This window comes from Silurus aristotelis (genome assembly GCF_946808225.1).
Source record: "Silurus aristotelis genome assembly, chromosome: 10".
NCBI lineage: Eukaryota > Metazoa > Chordata > Actinopteri > Siluriformes > Siluridae > Silurus > Silurus aristotelis.
The window spans coordinates 14,267,425-14,287,651 of record NC_139583.1 but is presented as its reverse complement, the minus strand read 5'-3'; the positions used below and the strand labels follow the sequence as shown (position 1 = coordinate 14,287,651).

The 20,227-nt window shown below is 38.1% G+C and overlaps 2 protein-coding genes across 2 annotated transcripts in view; one reads left to right on the top strand and one right to left on the bottom strand.

Moving 5' to 3' along the window:
• Positions 1–8,031, top strand: part of bcl2l13 (BCL2 like 13) — a 20,195-nt gene extending 12,164 nt beyond the window's left edge. Inside the window, exons 5-7 of the mRNA XM_083552078.1 lie at positions 352–424; positions 565–693; positions 6,120–8,031. Of these exons, the coding sequence (XP_083408204.1) occupies positions 352–424; positions 565–693; positions 6,120–7,307 (1,390 nt within the window). The 3' untranslated portion in view covers positions 7,308–8,031. The remainder of the gene's footprint in view (positions 1–351; positions 425–564; positions 694–6,119) is intronic.
• Positions 7,560–20,227, bottom strand: bida (BH3 interacting domain death agonist). Its single transcript, XM_083552152.1, has 5 exons — positions 20,112–20,227; positions 17,014–17,263; positions 15,500–15,633; positions 9,747–11,183; positions 7,560–9,585 (listed from the first exon to the last, which is right to left on the bottom strand). Exons 2-4 carry the CDS (start codon positions 17,234–17,236, stop codon positions 11,004–11,006), a joined length of 537 nt encoding a protein of 178 aa, XP_083408278.1. The 5' UTR covers positions 17,237–17,263; positions 20,112–20,227; the 3' UTR covers positions 7,560–9,585; positions 9,747–11,003.

Genomic DNA, 20,227 nt, shown 5'->3' with positions numbered 1-20,227 from the left:
GTTAATACTCCAGCGGTTTTATTCTTCCTCAGGAAATGGCAATTCCTGCATTGGCCATGAAAAAGACACTGAAATGTTTTCTTAAAAGTTTCACTTGCATTTTGTTGATTGCTGTCAAGATACCTTTTCTTTTTTCATTGTATACTTAAAAACCCCTGTAATTTTAACCCAGCTTTGTTATATCCACTTTACGTAGATGTCTTTTAGTTCGTTTACAAATCTGGGAAGGTGCTGCAGTTGTTCCAGTACACATTGTCTGCATTTATAATACAACATCTAGAACTTTATCTTAAGTAGAAACCTACCTCAGTAAAGGTTTTGCTGTTAACTAACAGTGTGTGTGTGTTGCAGGCAGCTGGATTACGAGGATTTCCAAAGTGCAGTGAAGGAGGTTTCCTCTCATTCTGAAGGAGGCTGGAGCAAGGTGATAACAAGTTAGACTTATAGTCGCAAGTTAGAGCTTTAAGTCTGTTTGCACAGTTAAAATATTTTACTAAACACCAGAATCATCCAATTTACGTTAAATGTGTGTGCCTCTCTTTCTCGCCTTCTCCATCTCTTTAGGTTTTGGTACCTTTAGTGTTAATGCAGAAGCTGCATTGTAAGGGTCAACCGCTGCCAAAACTACTTTCCATGGGTGAGCGTTACTTAGTTGAGGAAGAGGCAGACTTCATCATTCATCAGGGAGGATGGGTAAGTGTCTTGTTTGTGTGCGTGTGTAACTGTGTGAAGTTATTTCTTTTATAAAATTTTTGATGGGGTCTAGTCATCCCTGCATTCCTTAAGCTCTCTATTTTTATTTAGTGAGGATGCAGAAGCTTTTATTGTCATTTAAACCATATATAGCTGACTCGGTACACAGTGAAATGAGACGACGTTCCTCCAGAACCGTGGCGCTACGTACAACAACATCGAGCTACATGCAGGACACGGAGCTAAGGTCTAGTTGTCCAAGCCACATAAAGTTTCCTTAGCCTTCTCAGGAGGTAGAGATGCTGCTGGGCTTTCTTGGTGATTGAGCTAGTGTTGAGTGACCAGGTGAAGATCTCCATCAGATGAACACGTAGAAATTTGGTTCTCTCGACTATCTATCTATGAGGATTCATCGATGATTCAATTCATTTTTATTTGTATAGCACTTTTAACAACGAACATTGTCTCGAAGCAGCTTTAGACAGATAATGTGGTGATGAAAATGAATAAGATGTTCTTTATAGGTGTAAATGACGATCGGTGGAGAATGGTCGCTCTGTGCTCTCCTAAAGTCAACAACCATCTCTTTAGTTTTGTCAACGTTCAGAGACGGGTTGTTTGCGCTACACCAGGCTCTTAGCTGTTGCACCTCCTCTCTGTATGCTGACTTGTCGTTCATGCTGATGAGACCCACCACAGTCGTGTCTTTAGCGAACTTGATGATGTAGTTAGAGCTGTGCATTGCTACACAGTCAAGAGTCGGCAGAGTGAACAGCAGTGGTCTGAGCACACAGCCCCTCACGGATCCAGTGAGACTGGAACTGTAGAGTGCTGCTTTTCTTAATATATTGTATCTTGTTTCATTGTATGCAACAACTTTCACATGCTTGTCTGCAGCTCTTACATTAACTTATTCTAATATGGAGTTAGAAATAAGAAATCAGACAGCGTGTGCCAAAAGAGGGCGCAATAGATCTGCAGAGCAGAGCTGAAATGTAATTTAATCATTGGTTTTGATTTCAGTATTGCGTTTTCATCTCGGCAAAATAGACATTGTGTGTTACGATATCCCTGTGTTATTTAAGGTATACAGTCAGTTCCAAAAGTATTTGGACATCATTTGGAAATGAAGCAATCAAGAGACGAATTACAGCATAGACATTCTGCTTTAATACATTTGTGACCAAAAAAAATAAAAATCACATCAGTAAAAAAAAATTACAGTTTGGCCTGGTGTGCTGTGGCCTGTGTCATAATTTCATGACAAATTAACAAAATAAAGGTCTGGATTTGTTTCCAAATGCATGGTTTGCATTTTTGTAGCTGTTCATAGGAACGTTTACTATCCAATATACTACTATACTTTTACTTTTAACGGTCCAAAGACTTGTTGATGCATGTAAGGAAGGCTATTATCAGGCTGGAAAAAAAAAAGGAAGCTCAGCAATACCAAAAGTCCTGGAAGCCCAGAGTAAACATCGAAAATGAATGAGCACAGAATTTTCTTTGAAGAGGAAAACCCCTTTCGCAAGATCTAGCCAAGTCATTCTGTGATTCCTAAACGATTAATGCACTATTGTTGTTAAGGTTTTTTTTTTTAAACTTTAAATGCAGTGAATTAAAAATGTAAATGTCTTGATTGCTTCACCCACTGTGGCAAAAGTAACATAAAAATAATTTACATTTACACAATACATTTATATTATTGTAGTTAATCTGGCCTAACTTCTGCTAGTGAAAGTACCAAACTTCTGATTTCTCCATTGTTTACTTCTCTGGATTCTAAACATTCCAAAGGTCACTTCTATTAACATAACTACTGTTTCGGTAGGTCCTTTTAAACAAACCAGTATAAAACATTTTGTTGCCATCTTTGGATTGCACAAACACACACACGGCAATGGTTATGATTTTTTAACTTTGCGTATAGTTGTTTTCTTTATGGCAGCAGTTGTAGTTCTCGGAGCACAAATATCCTCTTCTGAAACTGTGCGTGATAATACAATCTGCAGGATTAGTTTAAATAAAGAGCCTCTGCTGCTTCTGCAGAGAGGATGGCCTTCAGTGTCTCCTTTTTGAGATTAAAATGCTGAATAGATCCACATTCCTTCAGTGCAAACCCTTCATGAGAAATCCAGAGTTCAGGCAGAGACGACATGAACATGACGGGAGGGGTTTTGTGTTTTCAGGGGAGGGATGAAGCAGTGAACAAGAAGTCCTGTACAGCTGCCCTCCATTGCTCTGACTGTGTGCCGTGTGTGTTGAGTGTCTATTTAGTTTTCCTTTATTAATTATTACACTGCTGTGTTGGCATATCACTGAAATCAACCCAGGTCAGGTAGGCTAACTTTATTTCGCTTGTATTTTGAAGTGGCACAGATGAGATGAACTATAAGAGATCTGATATTTGATCTGGTAATGATTGTACATTATTGTATTCTATGATGTAACATTGAGTCTTTCGCTACAGAAAGCAGACTGACTGCAAAGTAAATAGTTGGTTTTGTCTTAGTCCCAATTTTTTGTCAATGTTTCGGTCATAATTTAGTTTTTAATATTTTATTTTGTTTTCAGGGTGGGGTGTTACAAGAAAGGGTGTGTGCATAAGTAGGTACACAAACTAAATATTTAGTCACTAAAAGACACGTCTCTTGTAAAGCTTATTGACCTTGTCAGGGCACTTTCACCCTTGTGATACTTTTGGATTTTTTTCATATTTATAATGTGATTTATTCATTCACATTCACATTTGCCCTTCATGCTGTTTTTCGAATAGCCTCAGCCACACTACTGTGTTTGAGATCTGCCAGCAAAATGTAACATGTAAAGTGATTTAACCTGATCCATTTTCAGAGCTTGATCTCGAAATGACCTTGATGCAAATCTCCCCTGTTCGAGTGAAGTGAAACGAAAAGCAAAACTAAAAGATTGTTTCGAACAGGTGTTTTAAACAGTGGCTGGTTATTAGTAGGTCGCAGTTCAGAAGCCAACACAGAACATAATTTAGAATGTGATGTCTTGTTGGCAATGTCCTAAACACTGTTCGGCCCACAGCAGCGGCAGCTGAAGAGCAGGAATCATGTGGTTCGCATTATATTAACACAGACTGCGCGTCATAGGGAAGTCCAAAAATAAATCTGATAAATCGTCATATGAAATTATCAGCAGGGACACTGTCCTAGTTCCTCTGCATAGTGTCTTTTCCCTAAGAAAGGAGAGTAGATTAACAATGCTGCTGATTGTCACTCCTGAACAGCTGTCACTAATATTTAAATGCTGTTATATATAATCTCTACAGTGAAGAAAATAAGTATTTGAACACCCTGCTATTTTGCAAGTTTTCCCACTTAGAAATCATGGAGGGGTCTGAAATTGTCATCGTAGGTGCATGTCCACTGTGAGAGACATAATCTAAAAAAAAAACTCCAGAAATCACAATGTATGACTTTTTTTAAACTATTTATTTGTATGATACAGCTGCAAATAAGTATTTGAACACCTGAGAAAGTCAATGTTAATATTTGGTACAGTAGCCTTTGTTTGCAATTACAGAGGTCAAACGTTTCCTGTAGTTTTTCACCAGGTTTGCACACACTGCAGGAGGGATTTTGACCCACTCCTCCACACAGATCTTCTCTAGATCAGTCAGGTTTCTGGCCTGTCGCTGAGAAACACGGAGTTTGAGCTCCCTCCAAAGATTCTCTATTGGGTTTAGGTCTGGAGACTGGCTAGTCCATGCCAGAACCTTGATATGCTTCTTACAGAGCCACTCCTTGGTTATCCTGCCTGTGTGCTTCGGGTCATTGTCATGGACCTTTTTTCACCAAGCTGCTTGGCAATTTCCCCGTAGCCCTTTCCAGCCTTGTGGAGGTGTACAATTTTGTCTCTAGTGTCTTTGGACAGCTCTTTGGTCTTGGCCATGTTAGTAGTTGGATTCTTACTGATTGTATGGGGTGGACAGGTGTCTTTATGCAGCTAACGACCTCAAACAGGTGCATCTAATTTAGGATAATAAATGTAGTGGAGGTGGACATTTTAAAGGCAGACTAACAGGTCTTTGAGGGTCAGAATTCTAGCTGATAGACAGGTGTTCAAATACTTATTTGCAGCTGTATCATACAAATAAATAGTTTAAAAATCATATATTGTGATTTCTGGATTTTTTTTTTTAGATTATGTCTCTCACAGTGGACATGCACCTACGATGACAATTTCAGACCCCTCCATGATTTCTAAGTGGAAGAACTTGCAAAATAGCAGGGTGTTCAAATACTTATTTTCCTCTATGTGTATGTGTGTGTGTGTGTGTGTGTGTGTGTGTATATATATATAAATAAATATAAAAAATTAGGGGTGTAACAATACACATATTCATACTGAACAATCCTTTTTACTTGCAGAACAGTTACAATCTTAGTTTCCGCCTCACACTGCACAGCGTCACTGTTTTATTATTATTAAACCTGAAAACATGCACTACAAATGCCAGGGGTATGAAAAAAGAAACTAGAGTTAGCGCACAGTCACTGTGGCTCCTCGCTCTGTACAGGCATTATGCTTTATAGTGCATTGTAAAACTTATTTTGTTTTGTGCATGTGTGAAATCAGCCAAGTAGAACATAGCTTTGAAAAATGTGATTTTAAATGTAAAAAAAAACGCACACATGCTTATATGCACGTGTATTATCCAAATGGGGGTCTAACCATTAAATTTGATCGTCCCTTTTATTTTAGTTAACCTGCAAAACAAGAAAACACCCTTCTTCTTTTTTTCCTTTTTTCATAAAGAATCAGTATCTCTGAGATCTCAAATAATGACTTGTTTATTAAAAAAAACTATATTGGAACATGATCCATTCCAAAGCCTGCGTTCGAACTAAATTTGTTTTGTGTAAATTGTCAAATGTAACTTTCAGGTGCTTACAATATAAATTTGGCATTTGGTTTTCATCACACCAGATGCCTGACTTTTTTGCTCTTTTTCAATACGAGTAAAAGCAGCTCGATCTGTAAGATGGTTCAGGGCAGTCACACCGAGAGGAATTGCATGTACATACTTGCCACAGTTCATAACAGCATAGCTTCTTCAATCTGGCACAGTGGCTAGGGTGTTAAAAAAAACAGCACTGCACAGAAAATAAAACCCTTGCTTTTGCTTTAGGGTTCACAAATCTTATCTGTACCCCAATAAATGTAATTTTCATTTAAGACACCCAAACAACCATCTGTGAAGTTATTTAATCATTCAGGTCATTTTTAATGGACTTGTTATAACTCAAAATTGAATTAAGTTTTTTCATCTGAGAGACTTTATTCATTCTAATCATGGGTTTGAAAAAACATCAAGATTATGACCCAATAATGACTGTCATTTTACTGCATGCTCGTGTGGTTCAGAGTCCAAACACCATCTTTTTGTTTTGCAGAGTGCAGTGTTTAGCCTGGAGGATGTGGAGGAACCAGGTGCACTCGTAGCGGAAGACAGTAACGATATCTACATCTTGTCAGGGGAACACGGCCGTGAGCAATTGAGCCCCTCCGAGTCACTGCTCATCAGTGTGGCAGACAGCAGCGGCTTGAGCTCCTGGCACACAGAGAGTTTGCCCGTATCAATGAGCGGCCACGAATCCTGGGCTCAGGTCGGCACCATGGAGCCAGAGGACGAAAGAAGCATGGACACTGGTGAGAGTGTCGCTGAGGAGCGCAGTGAGAACAACTCGTCCAACTCGGACATTGTGCATGTAGAGCGTGAGGAGGCTGAGTTTCTGGAGGAGGGAGAAGCTGTAGAAGAGGGAGAGCTGCAGGAGAGCGTTCTCAGTGTCCTAGGCACTGAAAGCGAGCTGCAGGCCCTTAGAGATGAGCTTAGAAGAGAAGCACCAGAGTCACTGATGTCCCTAGAGGAGCAGATTGTCTTTCTGGACTCTCCTCCTAGCCTGGTTGCTGCTGTTTCACCAGTTGATGTAGAGTCAAAGTCCATCACCCTTTCAAGCCCTGCTGTCATTGCTGATATTAATGTCCAGCAGGACTCCCTGTCTTCTTCATCTGCTGCAGTCATTGCTGATGCTCCAGTTGGTGTGGAAGTGAAAGGTTTTCTTCATCCTTCCCTCCCTATTGCTGTTACACCCCAAGTGCTTTATCCTGAACCTGAGCCTCAGTCAGCTCAGCCAGAGCCTGTTCTAGCTCCTATGGAGCCACAGATTCCAGTTCAAGCTCCAGAAGCTAAAGCTGAGCCACATTCTAAAGCTGTCCAAGCAGCTCCAGAGCACGAGATGCTGCCACAAGTAAAAGCTGTACAAGCCATTTTAGCCCAGCAGCAAGCTTTTTCCCCCCCAGTTTCAGCACAGAATATACCATCACTGAAGCCACAGATTGTTCAGGGGTCATCAGCTCCATCCCAGGTTCCTCCTGTTTTATCTTCTGCTGCAGATCCAGAACAGGAAATAGTGCAACAGGATGTACAGCATGTACACACAGTACCTATTCCAGCTCAGGAGTCACCTGCAGCAGAGCCCGTGTCTTCTGAGCTTACAGTTCTTCTGTATGGTGGTGCTGCACTAGTAGCCATTGCTGCTTTAGTGGCCTATGGAGCTCTGGCTTTGAGGAAGAAGTATTAAGTAGAGATTAATTAATGACCCCACCGCATCGGTGAGCCTTTTCAGGAACCGAGGCCACTGTGCTGCCAAACTTTTTGGGAAATTTCAGTTCTGTTCTCATGCTAAGTTTCGTTGATTCTCTAGGTTTATTTTGTATTTTCTATTATTCTGATACAGGGAACTACTTCTGAGCCTTTCTGAGGCAAATGCATTGTCATTTTGGTGTTGTGTTCATTTCACATTCTCCTATAAAGCTCTCATTCGCTCCTTACGTTGTCTTAGGTTTTAAATTCTGAAAGGCTGGGGGTTGGGATTTTTAGAAGCAGGTAACTTCAAGATTTGGAGATATGATTTGCCAAATAATAAAAAAAAAAGGGCACATTCAATGATACCCACTATTTTGTCTGATTTAATTTATTTGAAATATTTAGACCTAGTTTTAAGAAAAGCACTAATGTTTAAGTCCTTGACTTAAGTTCATATACAGCATGTACATAATTTACAACATATTTATACATTCAATCTACTGTCTTGTCTAAATGACAGATGAATTAGGAGCAACATTGCTGGTGTTGAGCAATTGAATTTTCCTTGTAAACAAAAGGAACAGCATGTCCAGGAAAAGCCTACAATGGGAATACCCCTTATTCGTTTTCCTTATAGTATTTCAGGGGTTTTTTTTTTAGTTACCATGATTAAAGTCTGTTAAAATTAAAACAAATAAAGTTTGGTTTTTAAATTCTGATTTTGTAATGTTTTTAATACTGATGCCTTTCTACAATTTTAATACCATCATGTGTTGCATAAAACCAAGCACACATTTCCTGTTAATCACACTTGTGGTTTCTAATGTCTCTTAATCTGAGCAAGTGTCTAGATAAGAGATTATGTGGGGTAAGACTAAGCATTTTTTTTTTCACAGATTGTCTCTTGTCCAAAGCATCATAAATCTGTCATTGTTTTATTTTTTACTTGCAATACAGTTAATTTATTTTACCTCCTATTGTTGAGTAAAACTGTCCATGCTCTATCCTCTCTCTTTGCACACACACACATATATATATATATATATATATATATATATATATATATACACACACACACACACACACACACACACACACACACACAGGTGTGGAAAAAGTGTTTGCCCCCTTCATGATTTCTTATTTATTTGCATGTTTGTCACACTTTAATGTTTCAGATCATCAAACTAATTTAAATATTAGTAAAAGATAACACAAGTGAACACAACATGCAGTTTTTAAATGAAGGTTTTTATTATTGTGGGAAAAACAAAATCCAAAACTACATGGCCCTGTGTGAAAAAGTGGCCCCCTTAAAACTGTGGGTTATCACACCTCAGTTAAATTTCTCTTGCCACACCCAGGCCTGATTACTGCCACACCTGTATACCATCAAGACATCTCTTAAATAGGACCTGCTTGACAAAGTGAAGTAGACCAAACGATCCTCAAAAGCTGGACATTCTGCTGAGTTTAAAAGAAATTCAGAAACAAATAAGAAAGTAATTGTAATATATTAGTCTGAAAAAGGTTATAAAGCCATTTCTAAAGCTTTGGGACTCCAGCTTACTGACCAAAATTACCCCAAGAGCACATGGATGACTCATCCAAGAGGTCACAAAAGACCCCACAACAACATCCAAAGAGCTGCAGGCCTCACTTGCCTCAGTTAAGGTCAGTGTTTATGACTCCACCATAAGAAAGAGACAGCAAAAATGGTCTGCATGGCAGAGTTCCAAGATAAAAAAAAAAAAACGCTGCTGAGCAAAAAGAACATAAATGCTTTTGCCAGCATCTTGGAAAAACATCTTGATGATCCCCAAGACTTTTGGAAAAATATTCTGTGGACTGACGAGACAAAAGTTGACATTTTGGAAGGTGTGTGTCCCATTATGTCTGGCGTAAAAGTAACACACATTTCAGAAAAAGAACATCATACCAACAGTAAAATATGGTGGTGGTAGTGTGATGGTCTGGGGCTGTTTTGCTGCTTTAGGACCTGGAAGACATGCTGTGATAAATGGAACCATGAATTCTGCTGTTTACCAAAAAATCCTGAAGGAGAATGTCCAGCCATCTGTTCATGACCTCAAGCTGAAGCGACCTTGGGTTCTGCAGCCGGACAATAAACCAAAACACACCAGCAAGTCCACCTCTGTATGGCTGAAGATAAACAAAATGAAGACTGTGGAGTGGCCTAGTCAAAGTCCTGACCTGAATCCTATTGAGATGCTGTGGCATGACCTTAAAAAGCCCGTTCATGCTCGAAAACCCTCCATTCATTCATTCATTCATTTTCTTCCGCTTATCTGTAATTCGGGTCGCGGGGGCAGCAGTCTAAGCAGGCATACCCCGCCTTCGACTGCTGCCCAATCCTCACAGCACCGTCCCTTACGGTCCCTCCTGCAGGTGGTGAGCCCACAGGAAGGAAAACCCTCCAATGTGGCTGAATTACAACAATTCTGCATAGATGAGTGGAGTAAAAAAAAAAAGACTCACTGCAAGTTATCGCAAACACTTGATTGCAGTTGTTGCTGCTAAGGGCGGCCCAACCAGTTATTAGGTTTAGGGGGGGCAAACACTTTTTCACACAGGTCAGTGTAGTTTTGGATTTTGTTTTCCCTCAATAATAATAATTAAAAAAAAAATTATTTAAAAACTGCATATTGTGTTTACTTATCTTTTAATATTATTAAAATTAGTTTGATGATCTGAAACATTAAAAGGGACAAACATGGAAAAAAAAAAGAAAAAAGAAATCAAACACTTTCACACCACTGTAGATGAGCGACATTAACATTGCAAAAAAATAAACCCTTCCAATGTTTAACTTCATTAATTCTTCCCTGGGTCACAAACCCTAGATAAAGAATCTTTGATATCTAAACATCCACCCTGGAGTTTTAAAGGCCCCTGGTTCTTAGAGTTGGTTCTGAGGAACCCCAGGAGTTCAGGATTATGTTACAGTGGTGGAAATCACAAGATATATGAATTTGAATAAAATGATGGAAATGTAAAATACCCTCTCGGTTTTAAATTCATATTTCATGAAATCTCTCTGTTCTAAGGCACTCAGTGTTTTTTATTCTGAATTTGGTCACTTTCCAGCAACTGCACCCCCTCCAAGCCATTTAAAGGCAGCCAATAACATCTCTTAAAACCTCTGTATCTGCTGCATCACAACGCAGCAGAACGCACTCGGAGGAAAGAATTATCCACCCTCTACTGCATAAAGGATCTCACAGGCACCTCAACTAGTGTTTCTCTCACCAAGAGCACAGTCGCTTCACTGGTTTCAGGACATGGCTGGCTGCCACACTGGGCTTTAAATCAGAAATTTCTATACAATAGAGCAAATGCTTTTCTGCTGTAGGAGGGTTAAAAAAAAAAAACACCACAACAAAAAAAATTCAGGGTTTTAATGTAATGTAATTTACAATGCATTTAGATAAAGATGTTAAATTATATATTTGTTTATATAAAAAAGTAAAAAAAAAAAAATTACAATTACAATTCATCCATTTTTTTAACAATAAATTCAAACATCGGAAAAAAAGATTCACACATGAAACAAAAAAACTATGTATATTCATCTAAGAAAAAAAGTAAACGTGTAAAAGTTGTAAACAAACAAACATCAGTTTAAAGATTTAGGCAACACTTGGCAGTAAATGAAATGCGTCACTGAGGTCTACTGCAGGTCTGTGTACTGCATCAGTGTGTTACAGAGGTCGCGAAGCAGACGAGGGGCACGGTCACAGATTGCCCTCACCACGGTGAAGGTGAGCGCCATCACCATTTGCTCGCTGTGTACACCAGGCACATCCTTGAGTAAGCGGTCAACACCCTGAGACAAGCAGTTCCACCAGCACTGAAAACCACATCATACACGGTTATTAAAATTACAACTTCCTCTTTGCTGAACTTTAGCTGTGAAGAGTTGGATCTTTGGATCTCTGCATGATGTCTAGCTATTGAGGATCTTTTGGTCTACTTCACTTTGTCAGGCAGGTCCTGTTTAAGAGATGTCTTGATTGTGAACAGGTGTGGCAGTAGAAATTGAACTGAGGTGTGATAAACCACAGTTTTAACCTGAGCTTAGTGAGAGCAAACACTTTTTCACACAGGGCCATGTAGTTTTGGATTTTGTTTTCCCTCAATAATAAAAACCTTCATTTAAAAACTCCATGTTGTGTTCACTTGTGTTATCTTTTACTAATATTTAAATTAGTGTGATGATCTGAAACATCAAAGTGTGACAAACTTGCAAAAGAATAAGAAATCAGGAAGGGGGCAAACACTTTCACACCACTGTATACTAGAATAAATCTTATTGGATAATGATTCTTGGTTGTACACAGCATGTATAGCATTAGCAGTAGGCTAATTTCACCTAAGAGGCAGGGTGCCCTTGGTATGGATGGTAGGTGTAAGAGAGCAAAATGAAATGTTCAGAAAACAGCTAGATCTCAAATTTTACCCAATGTCCCTTTAATAAAGGTCTAATTTGTGCCTGCATTGTTGTAAAGATGACTATTAGTTGTACAAGCTTGAACAGATTGTTGTTGTTTTTTTTTTTTTAAATTCTTGCCACATCTGTGGTGTTTTTTTGTTTGTTTTTTGCATAGCTATATAAGACAACTTTCATTCATGCAATTATCCAGTCAGTCAGTCATGTTGCAGTCGTGCAGTAGTCAAAAGTTTCAGTTCAGTTTTTTTAGTCAAACAGATACTTGTTCTTGACTGGCAAGAGTTCAAGTTGATGTGGTCTTCAGCATATGGCATTATACAGTAGGTTTACTGGTGGTGTTATCTTTGGATTTTGTGTATTTGTCTTGTGTTGCACACGATGCACTTTATGTGGCTAAGACAACTTACTACAGTCCTTAGCTCTAGGTTCTGTTATGTAGCTCTGTGTTCTGTTATATAGCTCTAGGTTCTGTTATGTAGCTCTGTGTTCTGTTATATAGGTCTAGGTTCTGTTATGTAGCTCTGTGTTCTGTTATGTAGCTCTGTGTTCTGTTATGTAGCTCTGTGTTCTGTTATGTAGCTCTGTGTTCTGTTAAGTAGCTCTGTGTTCTGTTAAGTAGCTCTGTGTTCTGTTAAGTAGCTCTGTGTTCTGTGATGTAGCTCTAGGTTCTGTGTTCTGTGATATAGCTCTAGGTTCTGTTATGTAGCTCTGTGTTCTGTTATGTAGCTCTAGGTTCTGTTATGTAGCTCTTTGTTGTGAGATAGAGCTACATAACAGAACAGAGCTACATGTTGTTTTATGTAGCACCAGGATTCAGGAGAAACGTTGTCTCATTTCACTGTGTACTGCGTCAGTTATATGTGGTTGAAATGCTAATAAAAGCTTTCTGACTTGACTTAAACTGATGTCACTGCATTTGGACGGTTTTGAGTCACTGGATAAGGTTTAATGCTCATCAGAAAGAAGCCAGGCAGTTTCTGAACATTCTCAAACCACAATCAGTTTTGCAACAGTCAAATGATCAGATTTTATGCACAGAGATGCTGCAACCTGAGTGGCTGTTTGGATTAGTGCATGAATAAACAAGTGTATTCCTTATTTCTATTGAAGTGGCAGGTCAGTTTATGTCCCACATGGGTATTAAAAAAAAGCAGGGAAACTTTTTCAATCTCTTGCTGCAGTCAATTTTAGCAATTGTATACATGGCAAGCAGATGGAGAATCACTTTGACCACACAAATGCACAAAAACATTTTTCTAGTCCACTGCTTAATATGCCGGCACCTAACAGTGGTGATGCCACGCTTGCAAACAAGCTTAACAATCAGATCCTTGGTTATGTGATGTAAGGTGGGTGGTAACTGTACTGAGAAACTAGCAGAGGTCTTCATGAACATATTTATATAAACAACTAATTCCTAAGGGATCTTTCACACCTATAATAATTAGAGTCAGTTCATTTACTGATTAGTTTATTAGTTTGAGTCCACTGTGGGCATAATTCAAGTAAAAACGATGCAAGATTAAAATAATTATGAAAACAGTTTGCAATAAATGAATTATGAAATACAGTAATCCCCCATTTATCGCGGTGGTTATGTTCCAAAACCGTCCACGATAAAATAAAACTTGATAAACGAACGCCACCCCAAAAATGCTATTTTATGTATACAGTACTGTATTAACATTTTTACTTCATTTTATAATTAATGATTATATATTTTTTTATAAATGTCATTATTTTAATATTTCTTTCTTTCGGCTTCTCCCATCAGGGGTCGCCACAGCGGATCATCCACGTGTTTGATTTGGCACGTTTTTACGCTGGATGCCCTTCCTAACACAACCCTCCCCATTTATCCGGGCTTGGGACCGGCACTGTGGCTGGGGTTGGTTCCCTGACCGGGGAACTCCATAAAAACAATTCCAGGTTTTTTGGTCTATTGTGCTATCAGCGAGAAACCAGGAAAATCAGCCTAACAAATGAATTATGTGGCAATTCCGTGATAAACAGGGGGCGCGAGATTCAAACCGCGGTAAATCGGTGTATATAATTAATACAATAATGCTTTGAACTATTTTCAAAGTGTATCCACTATTTATTCTCTTGTTCTTAATATTAAGATATCCAAACACCCAGAAACCACTACATAATTTCTTAAACGTTGCCATATGGCTTAGTTGGCATCTCATTAATTAGTTTAGAAGTTCGCATTTACACCAAAAAAATAAAAAATAAAAATGCTCATAATATATAAACATGCTGACTTTCACTTCCTCGGTTCAAGGTTGAATTATTTTCTCACTTTCTTTTCTTCAAACACAAAAAATGATAAAAACTAGAGTGAGACCGCACTCAAATGGTACAAATTTAAGTGTAACTTCTGCAGACTTAACAGTACAACACAACCACATCAAAGGGGGAGGAATGCACCAAAAAGAAATACAAAAACGGAAAAAAAAAACCTGACGCGGAATATTTGTCAGTATATCTTGTTTACATCGTTAGTATGGTATGCAACTTTCAAAATGACTGATGCCTGTTTGACAATTTTCTAATTGAATAGGGTAATAAGAACCTCCTCATAGAGAGAATATATTGTGAACAGTAATGCATTTACCAGAGCCTAGAAAATAGTTCTATCTGTTTGCTAACCTTGTCTTAGCTACCAGAGTAAAATACTTTAAAGATTGGGCTTTTGTGAATGAGGGCACTTAAGACTAAAACCTGAAAAGAAAACATCTGGCTAAACAGCAATAAACATATTATTCGTTTATCCATAGTTATTCTTTTTTTAATAACACCTGTTAAATTGCTTCAAATGCTACAAAACCTCTATGACTCACCCAAAAGCACTCACTCCTTTCATCATGAGGTGTTTTGAGATGGTGGTCATCTCACAGTGGAACCATTATTCCAGTCTCTCTGGATATCTAAAGATTCTGTATTACTCCTTCAAATAAGCCCATTCAGAGCCCAATCCTCTATCCCCCCCCTTTATCTGTTTATTCACTTCTATTTATTTCTTAATCCCCTTAATAGATTTGACTTACTTGCTGGAACTGCTTTCTGTGTATCGCTATACCACAGATACAAATGGATTGAACAAACACTTAAAACTATAATTAGGGGTGCACTAATGTTTCTTTTTCAGTACTTGTCCTGATTAATTGGTATCCTTACCTACTGCCATTAACATGTATCTGGAAACACTTTCTGTGAGAGGGGAATATTTACTACAATGGCTACAAATTCAATGAACATTTGGTGACACCAAGATGAGGATGGGTTTCCTTCTGAGTCTGGTTCCTCCTAAGGTTTCTTCTTCATACTATCTCAGGGAGTTTTCCCTTGCCACACTTGGCACTACATGCTCATTAGGGATAAACTTATAGAGACAGAATTTTACGTAAAAAATGTATATTCATAATTATTTATTTCTGTAAAGCTTATTGTGCGTAAAAATAAAATGCAATTAAATAGCCTCGAATGTATGCAAAGTTCTTGGAGTTGTGCAACAGAACATTACCTTCTGTGCCAACATTTTGCCCTCCTCTGACTGTAATATGACTGCTGCACAATTCGCACAACTGTCTTATGCTGAATTTCAGAACAGATCCAAGATGAATGGATATATTATATATTATAATATTTCGTTGTACTTGTAGAACGAGGATAAAGGTACAGTATTGAGCTATTTTTTAGAATATACTCACCTCTTGAGAAGACTTGCTGAGTTTCTTGGTCAGACGCTCAGCCGCTTGAGAGACAATGAGGTGATTGAATTCATCTGCCATTCTTATAAGCTCCTGAGCCACTTCCCTTACTGCTTCTGCTTCTTCGGCAGGCACTACACACCCGCACACACACGCACACACACACACACCAACCACCAATGTTCAACTATTACTAAGCACAGCAGTGACATTTGAGTGGCTTAGATGCACATCAATCTTGGTGTTTTTAAACAGATCAAGTTTTAAGAAAGGTCAGAGGGTTTCAAGTTCTAATAATAATAATGGAATAGCCAGAATAGAATAGCCTTTATTTGTCACATATACATTACAGCACAGTGAAATGTTGTTCTTCGCATATCCCAGCTTGCTTGGAAGCTGGGGTCAGAGCGCAGGGTCGGCCATGATACAGCGCCCCTGGAGCACACAGAGGGTTAAGGGCCTTGCTCAAGGGCCCAAGAGTGGCAGCTTGGCAATACCGGGGCTTGAACCCCCGACCTTCCGATCAGTAATCCAGCGCCTTAACCACTGGAGCCACCACTCCCCCCGTTCTGGCACTGGCAAAGACAAAGCATGTCCAATACATCCTCAGGAAATGCTTTAAAAAACACAAACACTTCAGCCCACGATTCACTTGTACAGGCACCACACACTAACATGTCTGGGTTCCTGCTGATCCACCACCCAAGTCAAGTTAGATCAGATTTTGTGGGAGGGGTATTAAAAGGTTGCCTGGGCTACATAAGTATTTCCACAAGTCTTTGTATGGCCATAAACTAAAACTATGAACTTTTCAAACCTATTATTATTTTTTATCTTTTCTGTCGATCAACACTTGACGTTTTTTCAAAACATAGTATAATCAGACTACAATAAACCTGTAAAGCCAAATGCACAGTGTGTTATACTAAAAGGATATTTATTAAGTGTGTCTATTGTCTTTTAATATAATGTTTTCACTTAGATAATACTTTGTACAAAGCAGTTTTTTTTTTTTTTTTTTAAAGGATGACGCAACTTGTCCTTATTTGGATGTAAAAATATAGAATAGAAACAAAAAAAGGTGTGATATTAATCCACATAAAATTGTTCCTGAATATTAAAAGAATATACAGATTGGTGGGCACATTGGATGACACAATTCTTGATTTGAATTCACCCACAGAATCACACACACAATAAAACATCAAGGATTTGACACATTTCTGAGTTATTAGTTATTTCAAAACTAACTTCATTATAACCCGTGTTTCAGCACTGTGTATATCTAAACCAACTCATGCTGTACGAAGATGAGTAAAAAAATGAAACGTGCTACAGGTTGTGTGTAAAATATAGAAATGTTGAATCAAAAGTGAAATCTGTGACAAATTTGCCAAAGCATGTGGGCTGAAATAAACAAGGCAATGAGCTGTCTAGAAGTAGATAAAAAACAAATAATAAAAATATTAATATTAAATTAAAAAAAAAATGAATAATAAAAAAAAAATAAATACCTGGTAATACGATACCAATTTCAGGGACATCTTGTAGTAGACCTGTCTGAAATGAGTGTCCATCTGTTTGAAGCTCCCCATCACATTCAATGTCTGTGTCAAGGACTTTTTTCACTGCACAGCACAGCTTCTCCAGCTCCCTCTGCAACTCACTGTTCAAGCAAGAGCTTTTCTGGAGAAATGCCAGGAACAGGAGAGGGGTTTGACTATACGCATCCATCATGCTGTTTATAACCTTTTCCTTTGTACTCTGCAAAGATAAACAAAAATAAGTATTATAAAAATAAAAAATAAAAACTGTCCATTTTGAGTTGTAAAATTGGCACAGCCAGTAAGATGGTTAGAAAAGCAAACTATTTCTCAATGTAGCACGTTTGGTGATTTGCAGATTTGCAGTTGTCTTAGCCAAGAAGGCTGTGTTTGGACATTTCAGCAGAACAGTGATTCAAAACATGTCCATATGCAGCTTGGTGGGTAAATAATTTGCAATGTTGCAACACACACAGTATATTTCAAAGCAGGGTCAAATGTTAGTCAGTAGTAATGCCAAAAATTGGATAACTGCATAAATCAGCAAGTACACAGGTGTTCCAATAACAGTGGATGATGTGTGTATAGAAGTGGTTCTCAAACGTTTTCAGCAGGAGACCCCCTTGTGTAGGGTAAATCCATTTGTGGGCCCCCTAAAAGAAAAACCATGACGCAAAACTTACAATTTTACTTAAACATTTTGGATTGTACCCAAAAACAAATGAATTTTTACAATGGCAGGACATCAATTCTGTTTGTAGTCTCATTATTCTGATGTTGAATATTCAAAATCTTTTAAATTCTACATTTCATAAAATACACTAGTACATCAATGGAGGTTTTAGTGATGTTTTAGCGTAGTGTGCGGCGTAAAAATTATTTATTTTTATTGACCATATTTAACATAGGTCAAGTCAAGTCAAGTTTATTTCTTTTGCGCTTTTCACAACAGACATTGTCTCAAAGCAGCTTTACAGAATTGAACAGTGAACAATGTGTATTTGTCCCTGATGAGCAGCCATGGCGACTGTGGCAGGAAAAACTCCCTTAGATGTTATGAGGAAGAAACCTTGAGAGGAACCAGACTCAAAAGAGGAACCCATCCTCATTTGGGTGATATCAAGAGTGTGATTATAATCTTTAAACAATACAGAACACTGGAATGTAAGATTATGAGTAATGTTCTTTCTACAGTCTTTTACAGTCATTTGTGGTTATAAAAATAGAAGCTACTGAGCAACTTATAAAATAGCAACATTTGCAATCATCACAGATCCAACAAAAGGCCTCTTCCATGCCACAGCCTTTAAACACTCAAAGAGGTCCAGTGTCCAAACTCCACATGAAGTGGGATCCAATTGGCACTGGTACATCTCTAGATGGTTCGGAATGTTTGCAGGGTCGGCATCTACTTCTTTAAAGGACAGGTTTAGGTTGACAATCATGACATACAGGTAAAATTTTTATTTCTCATCTAGATCCTAGAATTTCTATCTGGTGGCCCCCAGTTTGAAAACTATTTTTAAACAGTATTTGGACAGTGACAGTTTTATAACTCTGCCTTGAAGTTTTGTGTTTAATTTGACAAAATTACTGCAATAATGATTTAGGAATTATCGCCATTTTCTAAAATTTTTTTTTTTTTACAGGGTCAAATGTATTTTCCTCTCATGACATGAATTGCCAGGCCTTTACTCCAGTTGCCCTCAGTTGCTGCTTGTCTGTGGGACTTTCTGCCTGCAGTTGAGCTGCTTCAATGAGTAAAAAGGCATGCTGTGCTGGGTTAAGGCAGGTGACTGACAGCCATTTAAAATGGTTACTTTTTTTTGTTATAGAAAGATTATGGGTTGCATTCGCAGTATGTTTTTGAGTCATTATCCATCTGTACCATGCAACATCTTTCCATCAGCTTTGTGGCATTTAACTAAAACTGAGCAGAAAGTAAAGCTCTGTATATGTCCGATTTCATCCTGATACTTCTACCAGCAGTCAAATAATCAAGCTCCACTGGCAGCCAGACATATGCCAATGCCATAACACTGCCTCCACAATGTTTAACAGATGATGTGATACCATTTGGCTTGTGAACCCTTACTTTCTTTCTCAATATTTTTCTCCTCCTATAATTCTTAATCTAAAATACTCTTCACCATGTTCAAAATAATCTTGCTCCTGAACTGGAAATGCTTTTAAAGGATATTCTCTAGTCTAATCTGGTCTTTCTGTTCTTAAATGGGATTTTCATCGACTATAGTCCATGATCATCCTCTTTAGATGAGCACAGTGGTTTTCCAGACCTTTTCTAGATTGCTGAACTCAACAATGTGCTTCTTTTTTTTTTTTTATGAACGTACCAAATGAACGATTTGGCCACTGAACATTTCTGCTTTTTATCTTATATTTACATCACTTGGCTATAAAACAGCTTATCAGACCGCTGTCCGATTACTTTTGAACATTTGAAAATGGAATGAATGTGTAAAATAAAAAATAGCTATAAATCCTAAAGGATTGGTGCAATATTTTTGGGTTCAACACAAACATTTCTTTAATTTCAAATCCAGTTTGTACAAACAGAGGAAACATTAAGCAATTTGTGCCGCTGTCCAAATACTTACGGACATATAGAAACTATTTATGCCATACCTTTATTCCAAACGTGAAATATCTTTGTTTAATCATATATACATTAAAACCTGCCCTGTTTACAATAGATCAGGTTGATCGAGTATCTCTACAACTATATAAAAATAAATAAAGCTAAAACACAAGGCAGAATTCAAGAGCAGGTGTTATTACACCTCGAGAAAGTCAGCCGTGTCTATTAAACACACTCAATATATTATCTTTTAAATTTGTTAAAAAACACTTTAAACAACGGTATTGTGAAAAACGTTACAAACCCAAGACTGCTCTGTCCATTTCTAATCTCCTTTAAAAGAGGTGCTCGCTAGCTAGCCTAACAAATCAGACCAAATCCCGTCGTCGTCTAAAATAACTGCTAGTCAAATTACTTGCGTCTAAGTACAATAAATCGGATGTCTTGGATAATAAAGTAAACAACTTACATTCGTTAATCCCTTTCAGAGTTCGGGCTCCACCGCTGCTCATACTTCCCTACACACACTCATTCACACACACTCATCTCCCGCCGCAAATTTATACCAAGCTGCGTAAAAGGGGC